Source organism: Denticeps clupeoides, chromosome 3 (assembly GCF_900700375.1).
Source record: "Denticeps clupeoides chromosome 3, fDenClu1.1, whole genome shotgun sequence".
In the NCBI taxonomy this organism is placed as follows: domain Eukaryota; kingdom Metazoa; phylum Chordata; class Actinopteri; order Clupeiformes; family Denticipitidae; genus Denticeps; species Denticeps clupeoides.
In genome coordinates this window covers 11859082-11886033 of record NC_041709.1, presented here as the reverse complement: position 1 = coordinate 11886033, position 26952 = coordinate 11859082, and the positions used below count along the sequence as shown (strand labels likewise).

General features: G+C 39.8%; 2 protein-coding genes and 1 long non-coding RNA gene across 18 annotated transcripts; 2 read left to right on the top strand and 1 right to left on the bottom strand.

Annotated features, from left to right (window-relative positions):
- The first annotated feature begins 2971 nt into the window (after positions 1-2971).
- On the top strand, positions 2972-23966 carry slc4a5b (solute carrier family 4 member 5b). 16 transcript variants are annotated; one of them, XR_003749236.1, is made up of 28 exons: positions 2973-3136; positions 5225-5286; positions 6097-6309; positions 8555-8684; positions 9067-9227; positions 9562-9711; positions 9974-10066; positions 10592-10647; positions 11805-11962; positions 12079-12166; positions 12241-12395; positions 12492-12620; positions 13603-13777; positions 13912-14045; positions 16916-17187; positions 17461-17510; positions 17659-17850; positions 17972-18085; positions 18433-18546; positions 18968-19129; positions 19216-19394; positions 19562-19634; positions 19749-19817; positions 20279-20452; positions 20656-20826; positions 21375-21480; positions 21919-21971; positions 23449-23536. XR_003749236.1 is itself a non-coding variant. In XM_028974117.1 (27 exons), the coding sequence occupies exons 1-27, from the start codon at positions 3015-3017 to the stop codon at positions 23612-23614; spliced, it is 3597 nt and encodes a 1198-aa protein (XP_028829950.1). In that variant the 5' UTR covers positions 2973-3014; the 3' UTR covers positions 23615-23966. The 16 variants fall into 16 exon arrangements, 13 of the variants coding, with proteins under 13 accessions (XP_028829952.1, XP_028829950.1, XP_028829949.1 ...); XR_003749238.1 differs by lacking the exon at positions 21375-21480 and adding an exon at positions 21042-21054 and having other exon boundaries at positions 2974-3136; positions 23449-23519; XM_028974117.1 differs by lacking the exon at positions 21375-21480 and having other exon boundaries at positions 17479-17510; positions 23449-23966.
- Positions 16347-25243, bottom strand: LOC114786737 (uncharacterized). Its single transcript, XR_003749239.1, has 3 exons — positions 24547-25243; positions 23294-23553; positions 16347-20737 (listed from the first exon to the last, which is right to left on the bottom strand). It is a non-coding gene; the product is annotated as an uncharacterized LOC114786737 (long non-coding RNA).
- Positions 24490-26548, top strand: vps37bb (VPS37B subunit of ESCRT-I b). Its single transcript, XM_028974130.1, has 4 exons — positions 24490-24637; positions 24867-25038; positions 25228-25310; positions 25389-26548. Exons 1-4 carry the CDS (start codon positions 24533-24535, stop codon positions 25758-25760), a joined length of 732 nt encoding a protein of 243 aa, XP_028829963.1. The 5' UTR covers positions 24490-24532; the 3' UTR covers positions 25761-26548.
- Positions 26549-26952: the final 404 nt, after the last annotated feature.

The following is a 26952-nucleotide window of genomic DNA, read 5'->3' as shown; positions in this document are numbered from 1 at the left end:
CTTTTTATACGCACCTCAGACCTAATTGATCCATTATTAGTCACAGGTGAAGCTCATATTACAAGGCGTCAACAGTTATGTCTTTGCAAGCGTTGAATATTTGCATACTTTTTGACAGTTTAGTTTTGCACTGAAACATTGTTACAAAAGCTGTTTGGAATAAAATGAGCCATTTCTTGTAAAAAAAAGATCTTGATTAGAAATATATTTCAGCAGCACTTTAGGTCACAAGCAACAAGACTTTTGTCAGGGACTGTACAGCTAAATATTGTGTATATATTGCATTCTGCTATATAAATTATACATTAATTATTATTTCATGATCATTATTTTTCCCAACAACATAGATTATTTCAGAGGCCTTTTATTTGATTTCAAATTTCAGTTTTTATTCCAAAAACATTCTTATTTCCGAATCAGCATTGTATTTCAAAATGCTGTTTTTCCCGATGGCTGATTTATTTATAATAATGTGAATTTTATATTATAATGTGACTTTTCAGCAGAATGACTTTGTCTGTCAATCAGTGCCGACGAGTTGGACATGCACGCCTATTGGCTGATCCTTCTTCATCCATTAGTTTTCCTGGAGACCTGCTTACCAGACTGCTTGTGTAGCTAGCCACAATGAAATAGAGAAAGAGATTATTTACAGGTAGATGCTTTTTAAACTCATTTAGATAGACGGTTCCCAACCTTTTTTCCCTGAAGCCCCCCCTTCCTGTGTCCAGGGGCCAAAAAAACAAACAGCAGTTGTAAGATTTTGTTCATTGTTTCACACTGCAGGTTATATAGAGTATATATTAGTGAAAGTGATTGTCATTGTGATACACTGCAGCACAGCACATGGTGCACACAATGAAATGTGTCCTCTGCTTTTAACCATCACCCTTGGTGAGCAGTGGGCAGCCATGACATGCGTGTGTGGGGACGGTGCTTTGCTCAGTGGCACCTTGGCGGATCGGGATTCAACCTTCTGATTACGGGACCGTTTCCTGAACCACTCGGCCGCTACTGCTACCACTGCAATCGGCCCTAAAAAGCTAGACCCAACCCGACCTGAGATCAAACCATCTGTTATGCTGTGTGGTGCATTTAAATAAATGATTTTCTTGACTTTTTGCCCGATTTCCATACAGCCATGACCTGTGAGCCCTTAGCCCTTGTAACGTTTGGGTTGGTGTGTAGTGGGGGAGCATGAAGAGAAGGGAATCTCGTCAGGAATAAAGACATTCTCACACTGCTGCCGGGTTTCTCTCCATTTATTTGGCTTGTATAACCTTGGTTCCATCACATTACTCATGCAAAATGTTATTGGTTATTGAAATAACTAAAAAAAACACAGGAGCTTGGACCGGTTTGTTAAGTTGCTCTGCTTGGTGAAGAGTTAATCTGCATCAGCACTAAGGGAAGGAAATGTGTGGGTTTTAAAAAAACAATCACCAGAGGCTTGCCTCCATTTCAGCTCTTCAGCATTGATTTTTACCGTACGAGCTGGACTCGACGAGACCCGACCTGAGCCTGACTAAGATGATAAGAAATTGAGTACAAACCCAACCTGAGTCAGACCAAGATTTACAGCCTACAGAATTATACAGAGTTTTCATTATACTGTTGGGTGTGTCACTGGGATTTAAAAAATGTAATATTTAAAAATTATTTAGCTTAGCTCAGCTTAGATGAAATTGTCCGGACCACCTCAGAAACTGACTTTTCTCCTGCAGTCATAGCTTTCACAAACGTTATAACACGTGCAACTTAATGCATAGGACAATGAGTTCCAGCAGAAGACCTAAATTGACACTTCATGTACTATTGCTTATGTCTGATTACAGGAGCAGCCAATCACACTAGGACCACCCTGTCTCTTTTGATTGATAGACAAAGTCATTCTGGTGAAAAGTTGCATTATGAAACAAATCGGCCATTGGGAAAACCCCCATTTTGAAATAATAGGCTGACTCTGAAAAAAGGGATGTTTTGGAATAAAAACTACTGAAAAACTGACTGAAAAAAATGCCTCTGTGTCGTTGGGTAAAAATAATGATCATGAAATAATATTTCACAATAGTAAGCACATTTATATAGCAGAGTGCAATATATTTCACAATGATGAGCTGTATATCAAAATGTGTTTAATTAATTTCACAAAATTTCACAATTTTATGTTGCTATTATGTATCATTCTCTTATTAATTCATATGGTTTTTATTTCATTATGTCGTATTTATTTATTTAAATTTGAACACTTTGGAGTTCCATAGAATTCCAGTTTTAATTTTATATTTGCACTAACAGACTTCATGTCTTTCTAGTGACACCATGTGGAGGACTGTGTCACATCAGGGCAAAAGAACAAAGTGAAAGCCAATGTTTCAAATCAGGTGATCAGTGCTGGTGAAGAAGTCCCTACTTTCCCATACAAACCATAATGTCTAGTACTGCTAGTACAAGTTCCACATTAATATAACTTTAGAAAAAACATGATTTTTTACGCCAGTACAAATTGGTACACACTGGATGCAGGGATGCTATACTGATGAATCAAACAGACTTTTACATTTACGGTATTCATCAGACGCCCTTATCCAGAGCGACTTACAATCAGTAAGTCACCCAGGAGCAATTTAGTGTTAAGTGTCTTGCTCCGGGACACAATGGTAATAAGTGGGGTTTGAACCCGGGTCTTCTGGTTCATAGGCGAGTGTGTTACCCACTAGACTACTACCACCCACATGAAACTTGTCTCTTGCAGAAGTTGCAGAAGACACTGATCTTTTGTTTATAATATTTTAATACCAGTATCAACCACCCTAAGATTTGCAGTACAGGTGAAGTACTCACAATTATGTACTAAACTATTAAAAATAACAACAGAAACTGCTGAACGAAGGACAGGCCTGGATCAATGCATGGCTGGGGTGCGAGAAGGTCATTGTTGTGCCCAGCAAAGTCACCAACCAGTACCCTGTCCTGGGGCCGTTGACTATTCACCCAATACTGGGAGAGAATGTATGAGATGGAAATCCTTAGATATCCCTCCCTGTCAGTCCAGCACTGGGCACAGCACTGATCACTGGGAATCAAACCCGCTTAACGCACATTCAACTCATCTGAATTCCACCTCACATATAAGGTAAGCCATCTCATTTCAGCTGCAGACCTGGTACTGTACAGCAGTCATTATTTAAGAATGTGTTGATGCAATATGTATATATACAATGTATGTTTTGACGAAATAACCTGTCCAAAAAGCATCATGATAATAATAATAATGTAAATGTGAGCAGGTTTCTAAATTATTTTTCACATTTTCTAAATCTTCATTAAAATCATTAAATTGAATGAAGTTGATTTTCTTCGTTTACAGTGATTATGTTTATGATGGTTATGATTTTCTTCAATTCTAATCCAGCTCAATAATATATGATAAATTAATATATGTGTACTCATGTACACTTAAAGGCTTTGTGCATTTTAAAGTTTAACATGCCCAGCCTTAGATATTATATTTTCCTCAGCTCATTGCCTTTTATTAGGTATTTATATATATTTTTTGTGCACAAAGTATAGTAAAAAGTATATTGTTGCATTACTCTGCTGATTTGCTCCCTCAGTGCTGAAATCACTCATTTGAATCATTCTTTCTATTACATAATATCCCTTTCATTCCATTCCACATTTTACTCTCTGATCAATGTTTTCCTCGAACATCACTACTGTATCTAACATTAGCATTGGAGTGTGTGTGCGCACGTGTGTGTGTGCGTGTGTGTGGTTGTATGTGCATTTGTGCTTCCCTGTATGAGTCACAGTGGCCTTTACAGCTGATCAATATTTCTGTCAATCACGACTGCTGCTCTCCTGTGCACTGGCCGTGAAGGACACTGATCTGACAGTGCTAATTAAGTAAACCGGATGTTAACACACAGGAAAGCCTTGAACAGAGTGCTCTCACTGGAAATGTTGGTGTCATACACATTGCTTGTATTGACTGGATGTATATAGGAAAGATAATTAGATAATTATGCAGTAGATAATCTAAAATCACTGGGTCAATGCAGCAACATTATCTATAACATAATCTATGGACTGAAACAACACTGTCAGGACAACACAGACAGAGATGGACAAAAGAATGTATTCACATATTTTTTATTTAAAAAAAAATGTTTAAAAATATCAAAATACACCTAATACATTATAGCTATGAGATTAATTGAACAATTTGACTGGGACCTATTCTTAAAGTGCTTTTCTGAATGAATGAACAATGAAAAGAAGTACACATAGCTGCAGCTACAAATGATATCTGTCTGCGGTCAGAAGCACAAGACAAAAGATTTAGTGGCAGCCAAAATTATCTGCATTCCTTCCCAACCTGTAATATTTGACAATTCAAAAACAGTTCTTTGTCAAATATTCTCCGAGGGTATCTTGGATTCCAAATTTCCAACACTGTTACAGATTCATTTAGTGTTAAGTACAATACTGAGGGAATCCTAAAACATATAATTTTAAACATAAGATGATGACTACCAGTGAATAAGATGGCTTCCAGTCGATTTAAATTTAATCAATATGACATTAAAGTTGCACTTTAGTCTCATATCTTCTTCTTCTTCTTTCATCTTCAACAGTTACAGGGTCACCAGTTAACTGGGTTAAATTAAGACATTGTTTGAAAACTTATTTCCATCTTAGATGGGTCATGAGATCAGATCCTGTAGCATCAGGGTAAAACTGTAGTTTTCCAGATTAAAGGTTTGCTAAAGTGTGTCCCAGCACTTTTTTAGTCCTGTCTGGCATCAGAGGATTGGAGCAGCGTGTATAGTTCTGGCACTACTCTCTTAATTTCATTTCATATCTCCATTGGGTTTTTCTCTTCAGAGCATTGCACTGCCATTGATTTCCTGAGGTTCACATGCATTCGGAGAGGTTCACACAACATTTGTAATTGATCCGTGGGGGCAGCAGTGGCCTAGCGGCTAAAGAAGTCGACTCGCAACCACAAGGTTGTGGGTTCAAATCCCGAATCATCGTGTGCTGTTGGGATACCTTTCAGCATAGTACTGCCCCCACACTGCTCCTCCAGCACAATCAACACAAAGGTCCTGAGAGCAACCCACCATAGTGCATAAGTCTGAAGAGTATTATTTGTGCATGCATTTCTGAATCTAAGTTTTTATGATTCTACCTACTACTCTGTTTTCCCTATTATCAGAATGGATCATGCCTGGCAGGGAGGCAGAAGGAGTACTCACCGTAACTATGAGGATGATGATGGTGAGTGGATGTTGCTGGAGGGAGACTATTGTGGTAGGAATAGGGTCTTTGTCAGCATTGGGTTCAGAACTTGTGAGCAGAACTCATTTTCTATTGGTGAGTTTACATATAAGAACATAAAAAAAACTATTAAGTGCACATAGTCTGGCATCTGGGAAAAGTGCAATTCAATATAAATTTTTATGATTAGTATTGTAATTATTGCTAAAGAGTATTTGGGTTTGGATCAGATACCCTTAAAACTATAGCTTTTTCCAGAAAAAAAAACTGTGTCTGAGATTGATTCCCCAAATGGGTTATTGGGCTTTTCACCAAATCAGGCGCTTCATTAGCAGTCCCGTTGCCAGAAGCTAAAAGCAAGCCTGGGTGTCAGGAAAACAAGTAATACATGTTGCGATTTCTACAGATAGTTTTGCCTGGATGCAGTGCGGTTATCGTACTTTAGTTCCGTGCATGAGTCAGTGTCGTAGCAGTGGCTACCCTGGAATAGTTACAGACTGAGCAGTTTCACGCAATTTTGAGTAGAAATAGGTCAATAGGCATATAGGACATAATACATTCTGAGTAACCTAACAAGCACTAGTGGAGCACAATAAACAATGGCAAGATTTGCTTTAAAAATTTAGATTATTGTCAACTTTTATCCGCAGGCCATAGGGACATATTTAGAAAACCATGGCTTGTGCTACAGATTACTTAGATTATGTAGAGATTATTACATACGAGCACTTCCCTCCTCATACATTCTACGTTGTTTTTTTCCCCCTCAAGTTGATTTCTATTTCATTTGCCTGATCATGTTCCTTTCAGAGCACCAGTCAATCTATATTGGAATGCCAGTGCCACATGGCTACAGGCGGAAGCGCCGACGCCACCGGCACGCATCAAGGCACACCAGGGAAGAGGGGCGTGAACGGAGACACACTCACCATGACAGAGATGAGAGCTATGATCCAGATGAAGGGTCAGAGGATCCCACCGACCACCAGTCTCAGCTTTCTCAGTCCGAAATCAACTTCAACAGTGTGTTTCTTCAACCCCTTATTTTTCATTAACCTTTGCCTAGACTAAAATGCTGAGAATATTGCCTTTATTATCGAGAAATCTAGTCATTGCATGGCACTGGAGGATTGCGTGAGTTTTGATTAAGGCTTCACACTAAGCTTTGTTCCCACCATGCGTGGGCATGCTCAAGCCTCTAAGCAGATTAGACCTGAGGGACTCCAAACTCAGGTTCACTAACTGTCGAGCTTTGCAAGTAGGATGTAGCAAAACAAAGCCGGCAATGATACTACTGTGTGCTTTCACCCACGTGCAAAGCTCCATATATTCCATACATTCTGTGTCAAATGATGCAGAAGTCAATGGAAGAATTATCAGAACTGGTGCGCGGGTGGTCTCTAATAATTCTGCAGTCCTAATCAAGTGTAGTAATTACAGTGTTGACAATTACACTGGACATGTATAATAATAATAATAATATCAATAATAATAAAAAAATTTAAGAAATTGTTGGAACAGGCATAAAGTGTAATACCCGAAGTCTTAAAAGCTCAGGAATGTTGAGCTGTGGAAAGTCTGTTAAAGCAGCTACAGGGTTAATGGAATGCTTATAATTTTAAAAATCCTTGCACGTCATAAGTTTAAATATTTTGTGTATCTAGGTAAAACCACAAGCCAAATTCACACCCTAGAATTTCCACTGGCCTTTGACTACTAGTAAAAAAAAAAAAAACAAGATTTGGAAAGAGGCATGGGAGGCTGGCATTCTTTTGGAGGTGGAGAGTGGTGCTTGTTGGCCCCCTCATGCATGGCATAATGTTCCCTGGTGTGGATTTTTGTTTAGCCGAGAATTAGCTTGACAACTCACATGGGAGCAGAGCTGTTGGATAACAGTTTGACTTCTAACACCTCATGAAGAAGCGCGTTAGTACAGGGTTAGTTGGTCGCCTTCTTCATGGCTGTACAGATGGTTAACAATACAGGCATTATACGGAGGGGCTCTGATCGTGACTGAGTGGACAAGTCAGTGAGAGGGGACTAAACAAAGAAAAGAGAAGAGAAGCGAAAGCAAGAGTTTGGTGGGTTCCGGCGTGTTCATTTTTCACCTTTCACCTATAATTGGGTTTCTAAATGGATCAAGGAACTTCTCGGTTACCTGGAACTCCAGGGACTGTTCAGGACTCGATTTCATCCTTGTCTTCTGGCATTGGGTCGCTGTGCACTGTCAGCTTCACAGGTAGCTTGATTCTACTGACCTTTCTTTGCTGAACCTGTGATTTAGATCTGTTGAAGAAGTACTTTATCCCTATATCCCTTTGGTTTGTTGAGAGTCTCAGTCTATTAATTATTTAAAGTTTATGATATATCTGATGTTAGTTTAGGTAAAATAGCTGTTGACTTACATTACATAGCCATGTTTCATAAATATTTTACATCATGAAACTAAGCATGCGCAAACCTTCAGTAAAAACTGCTGTTTAAAATAAATATGTTTAATCACAAATTGTGGATTGTACTCGGGGATCAGTGGGAATTACATGGCGTCAACAACCAGCAGAAAACAGTTAATCAGCTGACCTCTGGGGGAAGGTTAGATCGAACCGAACCATACAACCAGAATTATGCCAAACCCCATACTGCTCATTGTTTTATTTGTTTTTTACTTTTCATTAGATGAATTATAGATTTGCAGACAATTCATAATCATTCTTTGACAAATACTCATTACAGTTTATTGTCATAAAATGTTGTCATAAAGAGTTAAGTAAGGACTGGGTGAGTCCCTGTCCTGAGTACCAGTTTGGGCTCCTGCCATCATGATCCTACATTGGGTTCAGCAGTTAAGGATAGTGAGTGAGGTAGTGTGTGGGTAAATTTTATACGTCAGGCATCTCAGTACGCTCTGGCCCTTATAAGACGCTGTGTTCATAAGTCATGAAGTTCAAGGGTCATTTGGCTTGAAACATACTTCTGCATGCATGTGGCAGACATGCATGGCTGTGCGTGACCTTTGAGTCTGTATAAATTAAGTGTGATCAAAGGTCCTTTATCTGTGGTCCACAGTTATCTGTGCGTTAGAGCTTGGTCCATTCAAATGGGCTTTGATCTGTCCACCCAAATGAAGCAGACTTTATTGGATGCATAACTATTACTGTGTGTTATGCAATGATTATGGTAGTAATCATGATTATAATTCTGATCGACCAGTATCGTAACTGGTGGATATTTTATATAGATGTGTATAAAACAAAATTGTTTTTCTCAGTGTCTCCAGCAGCAGAGAGGCTGCGCTACATCCTTGGAGAGGACGATGACAACCCTACACCCACCTTGTTCACTGAAATGGACACACTGCAGCATGAGGGTGGTGAGCTGGAGTGGAAAGAGTCTGCCAGGTTATCAAAACATAAACTCAATACTGCCTTCCCTCACCTTTTTGTGTAGTCCGCCCCAAGTTACAGAGCCTGGAAGAACTTTCCAGGGTGATTAGGTATTAGATACAGTATATAGTATCCATTTGTGTATAATACTCCTAGGACCCACGTAGTTACTGCATTAAAAAATTATGAATAGGAAATAGTGTGGGCCGCATGGTTAGTAACGTGGCCTCACACCTCCAGGGTTTTGAGTTTGAATCCTGGCTCGTACCTTGTTTGTGTGGAGTTTGCATGCTCTCCCCGTATTTGTGAGGGTTTCCTCCAGGTTCTCCGGTTTCCTTCTGCAAGTCTAGATGACAAGCTTAAATACACAATGTATTCTTGTCCTTTTGCCTTTCAGATGGGTGAAGTTTGAGGAGAAGGTTGAGGAAGGCGGCGAGAGGTGGAGTAAGCCCCATGTGTCCACGCTGTCCTTACACAGCCTGTTTGAACTGCGCACCTGCCTGCAGACTGGGAGCATCCTGTTGGATCTAGAGGGCTACTCCCTGCCTCAGATAGTGGGTGAGTCGGTCAAATGTCTGCTTGTTTAACCCTTAGCACCTCCAAAAGCCTTTTCCATGTATTTACTGAATTATAAAGAGAAGCAGCCTATGGTGCTGGTATATGAAGGCTCAAATCCCTGTTTACAGTAAAAGGTCTAATCCAGAGGTACCCAACCCTGATCCTGAAAGGCTACAGACCTTCATTGCTTAGATCTTTCTATTTTCCACCACAGCTGATTCAGCTCAAGTTAAATGAGGGTGAACTCACAAAAGTGCAGGAGAAGAGCTTTCCAGGACCAGGGTTCAATACCCAGTTCATCTAGATGTGATTTTAAATCTGTCTCTGCCCTCAGATGACATTGTGGAGAGGCAGATTCATGATGGCCTGATAGGCCCAGAGCTGAGGGAGAAGCTCAGTTTTGTCCTGCTTAGGAAGCACCGGCACCAGACCAAAAAACCCATCCACCGCTCTCTAGCAGACATTGGCAAGTCCACATCATCCAGTGAGTGTCCCTCTTCAGTGTTACCCTCTGTTAATGGCTTGAAATCCATTCTTGGTTTCTGTGAGGCAATGAAGCAACGATTAACCCAGTAATAACATCTTATTATAATTTTCTCACTTATTTCTTGCATTTCCTTATTCTTATTAATCCATTCTGCTTCTCACAATGAATACGAACACATGAACCATCTTTGTGCTTTCTTCCACTTTGCTTCCTGTTTATGTGCCGCTTTTCTCATTTTCCTCCTGCTCGGGTATGTCAGACCGCAGTCCGAGCCGCAGCCCCAGCGCTTCGGCCGGATTCCACCGCTCCACTGAGGATCTGCGCACACGGCAGTCAAATTATGGCCGCCTGCGTGAGTCTAGCCTTCCGTCTGTCAGAGCTGCCCTGTCTTTCATCCTTTTCACTGTTCTTAGTTAAAATGTCTCTGTTTTTAATAGTCAATGCTGATTACTTTTGAATCAGGTTCATCTTTCTTTTGGGTGAATTTCAGCGCAAATTTGCTTCTCTGACATTAGTCAAACTTTTAATCAGGGATAGCTCCACCTTATTATTATAGACCTTATGCTCCTGGAAAAATGTAAAAGAATTTAGTCTAGATGTCCTGCTGATGTGAAACAGAAAGCATCAAAGGTACTTTTTTATCTTAATCATGACCTTAATGCTTTGGTTTTCTAGTTTTTGGTAGTGAATGCAAACAAAGAAAACCAATGCTTTAACCAATAAGCAGGCAATTCACATGAAATTACAGGATGAACATAATCTGAGATTGTCAGTATTTCCAGGTAAATAGAGCACTGTTTAAATACCGTCCTGTAGAGTGTTTTTGCAATTGCCATTGGCTGGATGCTAAAATCAAATATTTTGCAATGTTTTTCAGATCACACTCAAAGCCGCAGCATGAATGATATTTCAGACACACCAAGCACAGACCAAGTAAGATGATGTCTGTTCCTGATGTGAATTTGCTACACTAAAATCAAGGGCATATATGAGAAAATATTCTGTAAATGCAGATTTAAACGTAGTTAATAGAAATAAAGTTTTAAACTTCTGTTATTTCCTACCCTGTCAAAAACTAGTGCATAAAAGAAAGTTTATGTGAAATATTGTGGAGTCACACGGCTTTTCTTTAAACATCTGCCAAGGTATTTTGAGCAGATTTTGAGCTTTGAGGCATTGTGTTACAGACTGAAAATCAGTGGGTGGGTTTTTGGTTCCAGGGTGGCTGAGGAGTCACTGGGCCGGTGCTCCCAACCACTGTGTGCTTCTGTTCCTTTCACTTCAAAGCTGTGAAACCCTTTCTCCCAGCCCCTGATATGAGTCTATTTTAATGAGTTTCTTCCCTTAGCAAGACCCCCCAGACCTCCATTCACATTGCCTGTGACAAGCAGAGCATTAATTCAATCAACTTTAGACTGAAATGTCATAACGTTACATGCATGAAGATATACAACAATGTGTATGTCTTCGAATGCTACAAAAACAGATTCAAAGCAAGTGCAGTCAAATGAGAATCCAAAAACAGAAACCATGACATCCAAAGCGCAAATGGATGGTGAAAATTGACTTTTTTTTATAATACTTCTTGGGGAAATTTGTACTTTTCTTGACTAACACTGTAATGGAATTATTCTATTGATTTTGCAACCAAAAGCCATTTGGTCAGAGTGACATTTTTCCAGAAAAAATACCCTGTTTGAATTGAGCCCCCAGAAATTCCTGAGAATTAGGTAATTCAGGGTGAGAACAAGGGAAAAATGTTATTTATTCATGGCAGAAAGTTAAGTGACTCTGAAAGCAGTATTAAAAGATTAAGAGGCCATTTCTCCTTGGGAACTGACATTCCATATCCATGTGCAATCCACAACCATTCCATATCCTCCTGGACTTGCGCAGTGTGCATGTGTGTGAGTGTCTTATTGTTCAGCTGCCATGTAAACAGCTAAATCAGTTGCTGTGATGGTGTGAAGGACGTGTAGTACTGTGTGCGTTTATTCACTCAGTAAATACTCTAGCACTTTGAATCTGAACACCTTTTGCGTGAGACTCATTGTTCTCACTCCCTACTGTTCCCTACGTTTACCATGCAGCTGAAGAACAAGTTCATGAAGAAGATCCCTCGGGATGCAGAGGCATCCAATGTTCTGATAGGAGAGGTGGATTTCCTGGATAAACCATTTGTGGCATTTGTCCGTCTGGCTCAGGCCACAACTCTCGGTGGTCTCACTGAAGTTCCTGTCCCAACCAGGTAAGTTCCAGCGTAATGATACAGGATGTATGTTTTACATAAAAAGGTGTGTATTTGGGGATTTCTTTATTTAGCACATCCCTGACCTACTTAGTTCTTTGGAATTCTCTTGCAAGGTTCCTTTTTGTGCTTCTTGGTCCCCATGGTAAAGCAAAGTCCTATAATGAGATTGGTCGAGCCATTGCTACTCTCATGGTTGATGACGTAAGTAACTAAGAATAAGCTCATAAACATACATGTTATGAGTTTTCTCTCATACTTTTCCCACCAACTTGCAGCTCTTTAGTGATGTGGCTTATAAGGCCAGGGATCGTGAAGATCTGATAGCAGGGATTGATGAATTTCTGGATGAAGTCATAGTGCTTCCACCAGGCGAGTGGGACCCCAAGATCCGCATTGAGCCTCCAAAGAAAGTACCCTCAGCAGATATGAGGTAACGTGTACTGTAATTGCATTTTCTGATCCCTTGTCCTACAAACTCAACATGAGCAAACCAGCATTGAAGCATCTTGGGTCTTTGATTATGCAGGAGGTCGGTGTTCTCTTTAAACGAACTGGGCCAAATGAATGGGACGGCTGGAGGTGGTGGGCCAGTAACTGAGGATGAGGAGATGCCTACACCTCATGAGCTGGGAGAGGAACTGTCCTTCACTGGGAGGTACAGTTAAAACCATGTCAAAAAAACAAAAAGAAATCATGAACATGGGCGGTTCTGGGTTAGAGGCACCACCAGCAAAGTCAACCACACCAAACAAGCAATTCAACTGAGGCACACTTAGCTCGGCCTAGACTGCATCCTCACTGGAATTGGTGAGGTGGTTATCACATTGTTCATGGTGTCCAAAAATTGCCTATACTAAATATTACTGAATAAACAACAAAAAAAGAAATATTTCTTGCATTTGGAACTTATTAAACCTTATTAAAGGTCCCTATTATGAAAATGTCCCTTTGTGAGATTATTTCACAATAATACTAGTTCCCCTGGCCTCTCTATGGTTAAAGAGTGTTTAGGTTCTGCTTCACCGTTCAGAGAGCGACAATCGGATCTGGAATGCCTCCCCTTGTGTCATCATAAGGGGAAAGGTTACTTTCCCTTTGTCATGCTTTGTATGTCCAAAGATTTTCCCACCCCTCTCCTAAAAAAGTAACTCCACCAAACATCTTGGCTTCCAAACATGCAAAGCATTGGAGTTGCTCGGTGATTGGATGTAAAAATTGACTGTCACACAAGACTCTGAAGAACAAGTGAGTTCATTAAAAAAAAAAATTCTGGAAAAACACTGACATGACTTCCTGTTTGGGCCGAACATTGTGGTTGGTGAATGCTGTTGATGACATAATTTTCATGAATTCCTGCTCACCTCCTCGTCCTTCCTCTCTCCTTTTCATTATAATTTAAAGCTTCACACACCGAAAAGTGGCTGTAATTCTGCACCAAGGCTAACTTCAGATTCAGTATTAGGGGACCACTAAGACCTAAATAAAAGCATGTTTTAAGACCTAAATAAAAGCATGTTTTAAAACCTATATAAAAGCATGTTTTATTGTGTCATCCCATTATTTTAACCTTATATAATAATATTATATAATAGCTTTTGCAAGCAACATAATATGCTGCATTAATCTATGGGCGGCAGATTCTGTGGGGGTTTGTATCTGGACATCAAGCGAAAGCTGCCATGGTTACCCAGCGACATCTATGAAGGGTTTCACATCCAGTCAATCTCAGCTGTGCTCTTCATCTACCTGGGATGCATCACGAATGCCATCACTTTCGGTGGGCTGCTGGGAGATGCTACTGACAACTACCAGGTATCGATTTTCCCCAAACACGCACACAAAAAATGGTTCTGTGTCTCTGTCACAGTAACAATGGGATCTGTTGACTTCCTGATTTTCCCCTCTCTGCCACAGTTGAAAAGGATAACATTGATCCTCTCTTCTAGGGTGTGATGGAGAGCTTTCTCGGCACAGCCTTAGCAGGGACAGTCTTCTGCCTATTTGGTGGGCAACCCCTCATCATACTCAGCTCCACAGGACCCATTCTTATCTTTGAGAAACTGCTCTACGATTTCAGCAAGTGAGTTGAAAGACACAGCTATAGTTTTTACAATGTGAAGGGTTCACATTGCATATATTACAATAATTTGATTACATTTACAAATGGCTCATCAAAAGATATATGTTTTTAACAGGAACATAATTGGACTGAATTATGTTTTCCAGTAAATTGTGTTTTTTTTGTTGTTGTTATTGAAGCATAACGGAACTTTCAAGCTGTAACCCATGACTTCCTGCTCAACTCAAGTAAATCTATGAGGTGACAGAGAGGCCAAATTCCAACATGGGAAAGATAAGAGAACACAATCCAAATGAGGGAAAAGTGTGTTGACATTCACAAGTCAGGGAATATTTATTAAAAAAAAACACCTACTTCGCATGCTTCATTAAACTGAAAATGTCAATTTGAAAAGTAATTTTGCCCTACATACAGTAAATCCCATAGCTGCCTTTTAACAAATTACCAGAAAAAGCAATATCTCAAAAAACAACAACCCCAACATGTCACCTTTGTGCCAAGTGATTATTTAGAACATAGCAAAGAAAAAAAACAGAAATAGGAAACAAATATAACTGTTTGTTTACTGTGGCTATAATAACTTGAAACACACTGTTAAAAAAAAATAAAGGGAGCACACAACATAATGTAACTCCAAGTCAATCACACAAGTCAATCACAGTGAAATCAAACTGTCCACTTAGGAAGCAACACTGATTGACAATCAATTTCACTTGCTGTTGTGCAAATGGAATAGACAACTAGTGGAAATTACAGGCAATTAGCAAGAACTCCCCAATAAAGGCGCAGTTCTGTAGGTGGTAGTAACACACTCGCCTATGAACCAGAAGACCCGGGTTCGAATCCCACTTACTACCATTGTGTCCCTGAGCAAGACACTTAACCCTAAGTTGCTCCAGGGGGGGACTGTCCCTGTAACTACTGATTGTAAGTCGCTCTGGATAAGGGCGACTGATAAATGCTGTAAATGTAAATGTAAATGTAGGTGGTGACCACAGACCACTTCTCAGCTCCTATGGCTGTCTGATGTTTTGGTCAATTCTGAATGCTGGAGGAGCTTTCAGTCTAGTGGTCTACAAACCACACAAGAAGCTCAGGTAATGCAGCTCATCCAGGGTGGCACATCGATGCCAGCTGTGGCAAGAAGGTTTGCTGTGTCTGTCAGCATAATGTCCAGAGCATGGAGGGGCAACTAGGAGACAGGCCAGTACATCACGAGATGTGGAGGAGGCCATAGGAAAGCATCAACCCAGCAGCAGGACATCTACCTCCACCTTTGAGCAAGGAGGGACAGAAGGAGCACTGACAGAGCCCTGCAAAATGACTTCCAGCAGGACACAAATGGGCATGTGTCTGCTGAAACGGTTAGAAACAGACTCCATGAGGGCGGTATGAGGGCTTGACTTCCATAGGTGGTGTGGATGCTTTAGTCCAGGTCTGGGAGGAGATCCCTCAGGAGACCATACACAACCTCAACAGGAGCATGTCCAGGCATTGTAAGGAGGTCAAACAGGCACGTGGAGGCCACACACTCTACTGAGTTTCATTTTGACTTGTTTTAAGGAAATTACATTAATGTTGGATCAGCCTGTAGTGTGTTTTTCCCACTTTTAATTTTGAGTGTGATCCAGACCACTATGGGTTGATAAACTTGATTTTCATTGATAATTTCTGGGGGGTTTTGTTGTCAGCATATCAATGCTGGCAGTGCTTTCACTCTAGCGGTAGTCTAAAGAACAAAGTATTTAATAAGAATATTTCATTAATTCAGATCTAGGATGTCTTATGTTTGTGTCCCCTTTATTTTTTGAGCAGTATATAATGGGGCAGGGCCAGAGTGGGACTCACTTTCAGCCCTGTGGTATCATTCCTAAGATCAGCCAGCTTTAGATCACAATCCATTATTATTAATATCATGTAATTATAACTTTGAGTGTACAATAGCACACTTGTAATACAAAAGCCTTGTAAATCCACTCTGCTGCTCTGCTCAGATGGTGCTTGGTGCTGCTGGATTTTGCTTCTGACTGACAAAGTTCTGTGGCATGGTATCATACTGTTATTTAAATACATAACATTATGTTATATGCCACAATGCCACACAATTCATTGACTTGAATGGTGGTTTGCAGGCAAAGTTCAACATAGTGACTGAAATCCTCATTTGGCATTACAAGCTTGTTTTAGTAAAGAAGTTCTCTGGTCCATCCATGCTCTTTTTACTTTCCATCTTTCAAACACCACTGACCAAAGGTACTGATATTTTATTTGCAAAAAAAAAACAAGAGCTTTCAGTGGAGGTGGAGGAGGCTCATATATGTTTTGCCTGAAAGGCTGTGAAAACCTTGTTTTATATAAGGTATGTTGAATCATGTGCCCTTACTCAACATCTGGCTGCCTCTGCTTAGTGGATCACACTAAGGAAATATTGTATTTTTTCTTTTTTATATCATGTCCTGTAAACTATTATAACTTCTCATTTATTCAATGTAAATTATATAATTTTTTTAAAATGTAACTTAATTTTTCATTTGTATTGCAGTTTTACTGTAAAAAAAAAGTTGGGAAGGCCTCCGGCTGCAAAGCATTTTTAAATACTCCACTTAACTTAGTAAAGGAAGTCTTTGCAACTAAATGGGTGTGAAGTTGAGAGAACTTCAAAAGGTTTTGCAGCCGTTTGCCTCAAATTTTTAGGATTTCCCTTTTTATGTTTTATAGTGTATACTTTGTGGCATTTTAATATACCTTTAATTGGCGTTATTTTGTTCACCATTTAAGATGAACCAAAATGCACAATTGTATTACTTAATTTTATAAATGTACAATTTATTAACTATGTGAAAGGAACATCTACTTCTACTTTTTTCAAGGAATAATAGCATCGACTACATGGAGCTTCGTCTATGGATTGGCTTGCATTCCTGTCTCCAGTGTTTAATCCTGGTGGCTTCAGATGCCAGCTACATCATCAAGTACATTACACGATTCACCGAAGAGGGCTTTTCCAGCCTCATCTCCTTCATATTCATCTCTGACGCCATCAAGAAGATGGTTGGGTCTTTCAAGTACTATCCAATTAACCGAGACTTCAATCCAGACTACGTAACAGCCTACAAGTGCGAGTGCATAGCTCCTGACCAGGGTGAGTGTGTAAGCCCTTACAGAGAAATTGTCAAAGTAGTAAAAAAAATAATTATGTGTGAATTGACTATGTTAATATTTGCTAATGACTACAAGAAGTGATTTGTGTCGTGTTTGTTTCTGCTGCACATTTTTGTATTGGATATTGTATGTCCTGAGTGAGTATTAGTTATCATTCTGCCTCCATTGTGATTTAAATAATGAACATTTTTAAATCTGAAAATTGTAATTTTCAGACATGAGAGGTTTGACTGTGTGTTTCCTGTTCTTCCAGTGGTCCAAAATGATTCAGTTCCTCTGGGTCCAGACAACATGACTGAGTTGGTAAGTGGTTTGTGGGTAAATCTTGTTTGTCCTGTTCTGAAATCTATTACAGATTCAGAATCAGTACATGGTCTACTGTGTAAACCGTGTATGTCTGGCAGATTTTACTGTCTCTTTCTCTGTATGTCCCCCTGTACTGTACAACCAGTACAATGTTACAGGTCTGGATTGGAGCCAACTGAGTAAGAAGGAGTGTATTAAGTATGGGGGAACTCTGTTGGGGAATTCCTGCAAATATGTCCCAGACCTGGCCCTCATGTCCTTCATCCTCTTCTTCGGGACATACTCTATGACCGTGTCCCTCAAAAAGTTCAAGACCAGCCGTTACTTCCCCACCAAGGTTTGACTATAGGCACTAACTGTGTTCTTTCTATAGTAGCAGTAGTAGGTGAAGACTTGCATGTGTTATGTGACGTATGCATATAAATCCCTCCCTTTGTCTCCCGTTTGTGGTCCTTTAGTGCCGTACCTTGATAGGAGATTTTGCCATAATTATCTCCATCCTGGTGTTTTGTGGACTGGACTGCCTTCTGTCCCTGGAGACCCCCAAACTGCATGTACCCACAGAGATCAAGGTTCATCCCTCCTCTAATTTCAAACAAAACATTGTTCTGAGGCTTACTCTTATTATGATAAGTGAAACAAAAATTATTAAATCTGGCAAGGCAGAAGTAATTCCACCACTGATTGTTGTGAGTCCTGGGAAATCCTTGGTTTCTTGCTTATTCACACGGTTTTTGCATGATCTGTAGTCTTGTCGGGCATAATCCACCATCCTTTGCATTCAAGCATATATTCATTCAATACTGTAATTGTCTGCAATTTTCTGACTTATCATCAAGTGAACTAAAATGAAATCTTTAGATGATGTCTCACTGTCCTATCACCACTTCTTCTCTCATTTGTTCTTATTCATGTGTAGCTTCGGAAACTCATTAGTGATTTTGCCATCTTCATGTCAATCATGGCCTTTGTGGGCCTTGATATGTTCATGGGCCTTCAAACTCCTAAGTTAATCGTTCCAACAGAGTTTAAGGTATGTGATCACTCAGCTCAGCAACTCTGAGCATCACTGCTTGATTTTGCATGTTTGGGTAAGCCTGGATTAGCCTTTACTATACCATACTATATACTTTTTAATTTGGTTACATACAAAACAATGGCAAAACACCAACAAAGTCCTATAATATTAAGGTCTGTATTGTTCTATATGGTATCTATATCTATACTCATTAATGTATAATTATTAATGAATGTTCCAACATTTAATTAAAAATGAATTAGATAGCTCAGTTTAATTGTTTATATGTATTATTCTAATTAATGAATGAAATTACGTATTTAATAACAATATTTCATTATTTGACCAGTTAAAGTTATGGCTGACCTTATGCTCATCATATTTCTTCCCTGAGTAGTATGTTTGATGGTCAGACCAGTTCACTTTCTTCTTACAGCCAACCAGGCCAGACCGTGGCTGGATTGTCATGCCTTTTGGGAAGAACCCCTGGTGGATGTATTTGGCTAGCTTTGTTCCCGCCCTGCTGGTCACGATCCTTATCTTTATGGACCAACAGATCAGTGCAGTTATTGTCAACCGGAAAGAGAATAAGCTTAAGGTAAGGAAAGTGAGACTGCCCTTATTTCTCTTAAAGTTTATTTCTTCCACCTTTTGAAGATGATTTTCATGCCCTCTCTGTAACAGAAAAGCTGTGGCTACCACTTAGACTTGTTCTGGGTAGGGATTCTCATGGCCGTCTGCTCCTTTATGGGTCTGCCCTGGTATGTGGCGGCCACTGTCATCTCAATCGCCCACATAGACTCCCTGAAGATGGAGAGTGAGTCCAGCGCTCCAGGAGAGCAGCCACAGTTCCTGGGAGTTCGGTAAGAGGACATGAATGGTGCAAGTGGACATGAATAATACATTTAAATGTAATTATGTGATTATCATTGTGATTATGACTCTTTTCATAACATATACAGTGAGGTGTTTATGTGTATAGGTGAACAATGCTGTTTGTTTAATAGTTTTGTCTGTATTTAATATCCAGGGAACAGAGGGTGACAGGTACTTTGGTGTTTATACTAACTGGGGTCTCCATCTTCCTTGCACCAATACTTCAGGTCAGTCACTGAACAACATGAAAAGGCAATGGAAGCAGCATTGGTCAAGAGATCAAAATATTTTGTTGCCAGTCCAATCCTGTGGTTAGACTGTTTGTCTTTATATTTCCTCAGTACATCCCCATGCCTGTACTGTATGGGGTGTTCCTGTATATGGGTGTTGCGTCTCTCAGTGGTATTCAGGTATAGTGTCCAGTCAGACATACAGACACTCACAAACAGAAAATCATCACTGTGGAGCATGGTGTGTGTTTAAGTACTTTACACTTTCACTGTCTGTAACACACACTGATAAACACACATGCAAGTTTGTTTTCCGTAAGGACCATGGTAATAATAATGTGATTTAATGTGTAACAAGAATCATGTATACCTATTCCTAACCCTACTACTAAAGCAAAACCAGCAACCTAACACACATATTCTAATTGAATTCTTTTTTTTTTTTTTTCCTAATTTGTATTTGTCCTCTAACGCTTATTGTAGTACATGTAAAATCTTCTCAGTTTCATTGACATTCTCTGAGCTGTCTTTGCAAGGACATTTGATACTAAATAAGATAAAGGGGAGAAAGTTCACTCTAAGTGTAAAGTTTTGGTTTGGATGATTTCCACCTAAAAGGCCATTTCTTTCTCACTGTTCAGTTCTGGGAGCGAATTAAGCTCTATCTCATGCCTGCCAAGCACCAGCCGGACTTCAGCTTCCTGCGTCATGTTCCCCTGCGTCGGGTCCACCTCTTCACCCTGGTCCAGATCATCTGCCTGGCTGTGCTCTGGATCCTCAAGTCCACAGTGGCAGCCATTATATTTCCTGTAATGGTAAGCTCTCTGACTTCTCACTTTTCTTGTGTACTTTTTCACATAATTTCTTCCTCAGGTTTTATTTATTCTGCATGGGTAGATGGGCAGCTGCCAAAACATCTCCCTTGGAATGCCTTTTGATTGTTTTGTTTTTGAGGCTGGGTCTGTGCAGGGATCATTATAAAGTTGTGACTTAGCTGCAAATGATGCTCTCTTGTCAGATCCTGGGCCTCATGGTTGTACGAAAGTTGCTGGACTTCATATTCTCACAACATGACTTGGCCTGGCTTGATGATATCCTGCCTGAAAAGGACAAAAAGAAGAAAGAAGATGAAAAGAAGAAAAAGGACAAGAAGAAAACCAAGGGAGAAGAGCACAACAGTGACGAAGAGGTATGAGGGGCACAGAACAGCACAGGACACCCTCCCCAAATTACCTACCAACTGATGCTTTAGTGTCTTGTTTTCTGTCTCCTGGTGTAGAACCCATGCTTTTGTATAAATTTGTGGCTCAAGCTGGTCAAATGCCAGTCAGAGACATGTATAAATATGCTGTGGTTAGTCTTTACTCTGTGATTAATTAATGTGTTTCTCCTTCTGTCCCACAGTGTTGCTGAAAAGGCACTGTATAACAGTTACTACAGTCTTTATGTGTCACCCCCAACCTCCTGTCCCCTCCATTCCCACATAACGATCTAATGATGCTTGGTTAAGGTCCAGACATCGCTTAATATTACTTACCCAATCCCCGCCCCTGTGATGCTTGGTGCAACAGTTTACTAAAATAGCTACCCCACCCAAGCTGCTCTTCGGTGTACTGTGTATCTACTATGTGTGAGTGTGTGAATAGTTGTGAGAAAGTGTGTGACAATATCTGTGTGGCATTGTGTGAAATATTTCTTCTGGTGTTTGTTCCTGCATGATGACTGTCCGTCTCCAAGTCAACATGCCCCAAAGAGACATTTTCCTCTGTGAAGATTCTTATGGAATCTGTTGACCTTGCCCCCTCCCTTGACCTTCCTCACCCTGACCCCTCAGGCTCTAACTGTGAGTAAACAAGACCAATTTCTTCCTCATCCCTGGTCATGCAAAAACAGCTGCATATCAGACATGCATGGCTTTGCATCACCAAACATTAATTATCTGACTATGGTAGAGGGACCACCAGTTTAGGCTGTCATCAATATATAGATCTCTCATTTGTAATGGCAATCATAATGAAATAAATTAGATATGGCCAGTAGCCATATATGTCCATTCAGTTAAATGTATTGTGATTATTGTGCAAAATATCAGTATAGAGCACATCCTCATGTCAAAAAATAAGAACCAACCATAAGTCTCATTAAATATGTTTAGTTCGCCATACCATGGATGTTTAAAAAATGTAATGCCATTACAGTAAATCATGTAATACCAAATGACTGTCTCATTCTTTGTGTGTGTATGTGTGTGTGTGTGTGTGTGTTTGACCTGTATGTGCAGAAGTATCACCCCTACTCTGTCTGCTCCCCTGATGACTCAGACCTGGACCGCAGGTACTGTGTCCTCAAACTGCATGTGCCATACAATGATCTGCTGCGCCCACCCAATGCCCACCTCAACAGAGCAAAAACTGACACAGACCAGCACAGCACATGCTGTACACAGACAGAAAAATGAGAGAATGCTCATGAACTGAATGGTTATGCCCGTGTGTGTGTGTATGTGTATGCATATATAGAATATCACAAATATATGGCACTGTATATATATTAATAAAAAAAACTTTACTATCCATTCCAAAAATTCAGAAGGCAGTGCAAGATGTAGTTTTATTCCCTAATGTAAAGTAATAGTCAACCTGGCTATTTTATTATTTAGAATGTTTGTATATATTTATCACTGAGTTGTGTGTATTATATTCAGATGCTATTTTAGCATTCATATTTGTTATGTGTAAATTTTAGAAAAACTATGTTTTCTAATTGACAACTCATAAACAGCCCTAAAGAACTGGTCTGATGTGTGTTGAAGGATACACTTAAGCCTTTTTTTCTTTTTCAGATGTGTTTTCTTATGTTTCTGGGATTATCAGAGAAATTACAGTGAGAATTGGTGAAATTTCACCCATTAATTAATAGATGAATACAGTTACTGAGGATTAAGTGCTTCATCTAATTTCCTAAACGTGTGCTTTTATAGTGCTTCTCTCAGGATCTTTAATGAATGTCTTATTTGTATTGCCTAGTAAGAAAAAATAAGCTCTTATTTTACTAGCATGTCAGAATGATGCTGCATCTTGTTGATATTTTGTTGGTATATTTGGTATCAAATACAGAGACATTCTTTAGCAAAAAGGACACTGACTAAACATTTAATCATGCTGAGTGTCTCAGTTGAGCACAACGTGTGTGGAGCTGGAACTATATTAAAACAGTTTAATCAGAGGAATCCGCATGCCTGATCATGTTGCTTTTATTTTTTTTAATTGTTTTACTTTCTTTCTTTTTTTTTGCAGAGGTACCTGTTATTTTACATCCCAAATATCTATATTGTTATGAGGCATATGTGCAATAATTTCCCCTTCCTTCATCATTACTATTTTAGCATATATTTTTTTAGCATATTTTTTATTAATTTCCTTGATTCCCTACAAAATTACCTACCTGATCAACCGGTTGAACAGTTCCCTGTCTGTTTGTCAGTGTCCTTATTATCTGATAATTTGGTTGAGATAGCCATGACCTGGATGACTGAGAATCTTCACAGATATCCTGGATTACTAGTTATATCCTTTCTCCACTAAAAATACTTTTTCAAAATTACAATTAGAAAACAATATAGCAACAAAAAAGCAGCAACGTGCATTTTGGATTACCTGAAGCCTGTTCACAAATACACTGGATGTATTATGGGTGTATTATCATGACTGAGCCTCTGTCCCCTCTTTATGCATCTGCATCTGAGTATAAGAAAGAGAAAGAAAGGCTTGAGAGAGACGGTGAGCTGTAATGCTGCCTTGATTTTCCTTAGTGTCACTCTGCGGCTGAAGATTTCCTGCCCTCCATCCCCGGCTCTGCCGTCGTCCCATCTGAGTGCCTTCCCTGTGCCCCAGGTGAAGATTCAAGTGGAGTCTGACTATGACGACACAGATAATTATCCTCAGCACCGCAGTTATGGCAGTGAGACAACTTTATAAAAGTTTATAGTTTATAAAAATATCTACAAAGGCTTGTGTTTTATTTCTTCTGATGGTTCACATTCAATGGCAGGGTTCCATCAAAGGCACATTTACAGAACATAAAAACTGTATTAATGTAAACATAAATATGCACATTTATTTGGTTGTTTTAACAGTTTATACATAGCTTAGCTTAATTACTAGTGCATTATAAACTGGGATCTTTTTAATTGAATTCTACAGCTTAAAACAATAAAGAGATGTTTTTCCAAGAAACGCATTATGTAACAATGTCCGAGAAGCATTTGTGTCTGTGTGAAAAAAGGGTGGTAAATGGTGTACAGCAATAAAAATGTATAAAACCTTTCAACTTCTTTCATTTTCAGTTTATCAGTGCAATGAAAAATCGTTTGTCATTAATCTAATCTGCTTCTGGCGTAAAAGAAAAATGGAGTCAAGGCGAAATTATTTTAGTTTGTGACGTAATTTAATTTTAACAATCGCAGAGATTGTCTACTTCCGGCAACAACAAAAAGAAGGTGTGTTGCCAAGTATGCTGGATACAGGCGGCTTGTGTTTGTTTTGCAGAGAATTTATAGAGTCACTTTGACCATTTTTGTTCTTCCCCGGATTGCAAAGTGAAGTCTGTGGTTTATAAACCCGCTGCCCGTCTTTAAGGAAACATTAAAAAGTAGCGAAACTGGAAAACGGACCCTGAATAACTGCATAAATTAATAGCTCGGTGCAATGAAAAACATGTCTCTCTTTTAAACGCCTCTATACGAAAACAAATAAACCAAGTCGTGCGTTTGGGGACTTCTTGTCACAAATCTATTTGTGAACTTAATTTGCATTTTGTTTTTCACGCGACATGGCAACCCGGACGGCTGGGCAACATTTTCCTCTTTTTGTTGAAAGGGAACCCAGGAAGGAGCAATGACGGGACTCACCGATAAACTCTGCTGCTTCTCCATGACACAGCTGAGCGAGCTGCTGGAGGACGACGAGAAGCTCAGCGAAATTGTCAGGGAGATGGACGAGGTGAATAATTCACGCTCTGAATCCTGTCCTGGAGCCATCTTCTCCTGGCTACTTATCTTCCGCAGGGGCGCCGCCGGCCTCCCAACAGCGCCTCGTGTGAAATTAAAAGCAGTGGGAATTTAATTAAATTCGCGTGGGTGTCGCGTCGATTAAAAACCTGTTTGTTGTGGACACGGGTTCGTCGGCTTTAATAGCCCAGTGACGTCCAGGCTGCTTTCTCTTGATTCAGATGCGGCAGGTCCAGCAGAGTAAGGAGGTGACCCTCGCCAGTAACCGCAGCCTGGCAGAGCACAATTTGCGACTGCAGCCTGGGCTGGACCAGCAGAAGAACCAGCTCACCAAGCGCTACAGATGTTTACAGGAGCTCCACGAGTCCCTCCAGATGCGCAAGTGCATGTTGGGTAACTAAAGACCAAAAGCTGCTCCTGTCCTCATTGTCTGTGCTGTAGACACGTTTGCTTCTTGTGTGAGAGTCAAAGCCGTGCAATTCTCCTGCTGTCAGGCCTCATGCAGACTAGATCGAAGCAACATGCATCACCACCCTGTAACGAGTGTTTATTTAAATATCAGTTTTTTTCCTCTGTTCACAGATCACTGTTCAGGGAATAGCTCACTAGACACCCTTCTGGCTCTTCTGCAAGCTGAAGGAGCAAAAATAGAGGAGGCGACCGAGGTAGCATCTGAGAATATTTCTCCGTCAGTTCCGCTCGAGGTCTTGATAGAAACAAGCCGTGTTTTCTTTCCTTTCCAGAACATCGCCGACTCTTTCCTGGACGGTGATTTGCCTTTGGATACTTTCATTGATAATTACCAGAGCAAGAGGAAGCTGGCTCACTTGCGGCGCGTGAAGATCGATAAACTGCAGGAGATCGTGCTGAAGGGTCACCAGGTACCACCGGCCTCACCGACCGCCGCGAACGGCTGCCCCGTGACGGTCTCAAGAGGGCCACTGCCAGCAACACCACTACCTTCGGGACCTTGTTACGCTCAGGGTGCTCTAAGGGATATCCCAATGGCCAATGTGACTCGAGGTTATGTCAGATCCTATTCACAGCAGTTCCCACCACTGCCACAGAGACCCACCCCAGGCATGTCCCCAAGAACTGGTTACATAATGCAATGAAGGTTGTTTACCTTTATTTATTTCGATTTTTCCAACATCGTTTGTTCACAGTCCTGGCATGAAAAAATCTAGGTCTATTAAAGATCAGGTCAAAATATTTGCAGATATAGAAAACTAACAAACAAGAAAAGTGTCGCGTCATAGTTTGCAGGATAAAAACAGAGTCCTGTTTTTATTTATTTTCTATTTGCATTGCTATTCTTTTGCATAATCCTAAATTAAAAGATTATGAAAAATGTGAACATTTTGAATATAATTTTGTTAGGATAGTTAAACTTGATCCTTGTTCGGACTACTGTCATTTTTTTACACCATTTTACACATACTTTCCTAGAATAATGTTTACATTGTGATATTTACTGTGTACCCACCAACAAATGAGGAATATTTATTGTTTTTTTATTATTATTTTATTTGCAGTGTCTGTTAAGGTTAAACAGGGTCTGTAATGCAGTTCCAGTATTTAGGAAATACTATATATTTTTTACCACATGTATGTAATTGGCATCACAGAATGGCCGTTTTGTCTGTCTGTTTAAAACATCAAGGCAACTGGCTAGAAGAGTATGATGTGCCTTGTACTGCAGTATGCCTCAAATGTCTGGGAGAGTGTCTTACAGTATACAATTCCCTGAACTCAGTTTAGTACAATACTAAGTTTTCTTTATAATATGTAACAAGAGCACATGAGCTGAGAATTATTGAAACCCTGCGTTAAATTATAATAAGTGGTGAATATCAAATGATCTCCTATTTTAACACTAACCATTAAAACTTTGTTTTTATAAGCACCTTGTTTTATTTTCTTGCATGAAGTTCACAAAGGCCAGAGTTACATGTGGTTAAAACATCCGATGTACAAACTCAACTACAAAGCTGGCAAAACACTAAGGTTCTGTCTCCACAAAGCATTAGTCATTAGTAATAACTGAATTACATTGCAGAGTGGAGCACTTCATCTTAAATTTATCATTTATATGGTCACATCAGCATTTTTTAGATATTTCATCCATGTTTTTGTCAACGCAGTGGACATGCACTTCATCATCACAGTCTGTTCCACCGTCTAATTAGATCTAATAAGAGTTTTTAAACTGAAAATGTCACTTTACCTTGGGATGGCAAATTGGAGTATACCTATTTTGGAAAGTGGACCAGACGCATATTCCGACTAGAGGCTATGGAGATGTTG

Excerpts from the sequence above, each read along its gene's own strand:
- vps37bb (XM_028974130.1), top strand. The coding sequence starts at position 24,533 with ATGACGGGACTCACCGATAAACTCTGCTGCTTCTCCATGACACAGCTG. Across the intron at positions 24,638-24,866 it reads TTGTCAGGGAGATGGACGAG|ATGCGGCAGGTCCAGCAGAG; the intron begins GTGAATAATTCA and ends CTCTTGATTCAG. Across the intron at positions 25,311-25,388 it reads AAATAGAGGAGGCGACCGAG|AACATCGCCGACTCTTTCCT; the intron begins GTAGCATCTGAG and ends TTTCCTTTCCAG.
- slc4a5b (XM_028974116.1), top strand. The coding sequence starts at position 3,015 with ATGAGATGGAAATCCTTAGATATCCCTCCCTGTCAGTCCAGCACTGGG. Across the intron at positions 10,648-11,804 it reads ACACACCAAGCACAGACCAA|CTGAAGAACAAGTTCATGAA; the intron begins GTAAGATGATGT and ends TTTACCATGCAG. Across the intron at positions 21,972-23,448 it reads GACTCAGACCTGGACCGCAG|TGTCACTCTGCGGCTGAAGA; the intron begins GTACTGTGTCCT and ends GATTTTCCTTAG.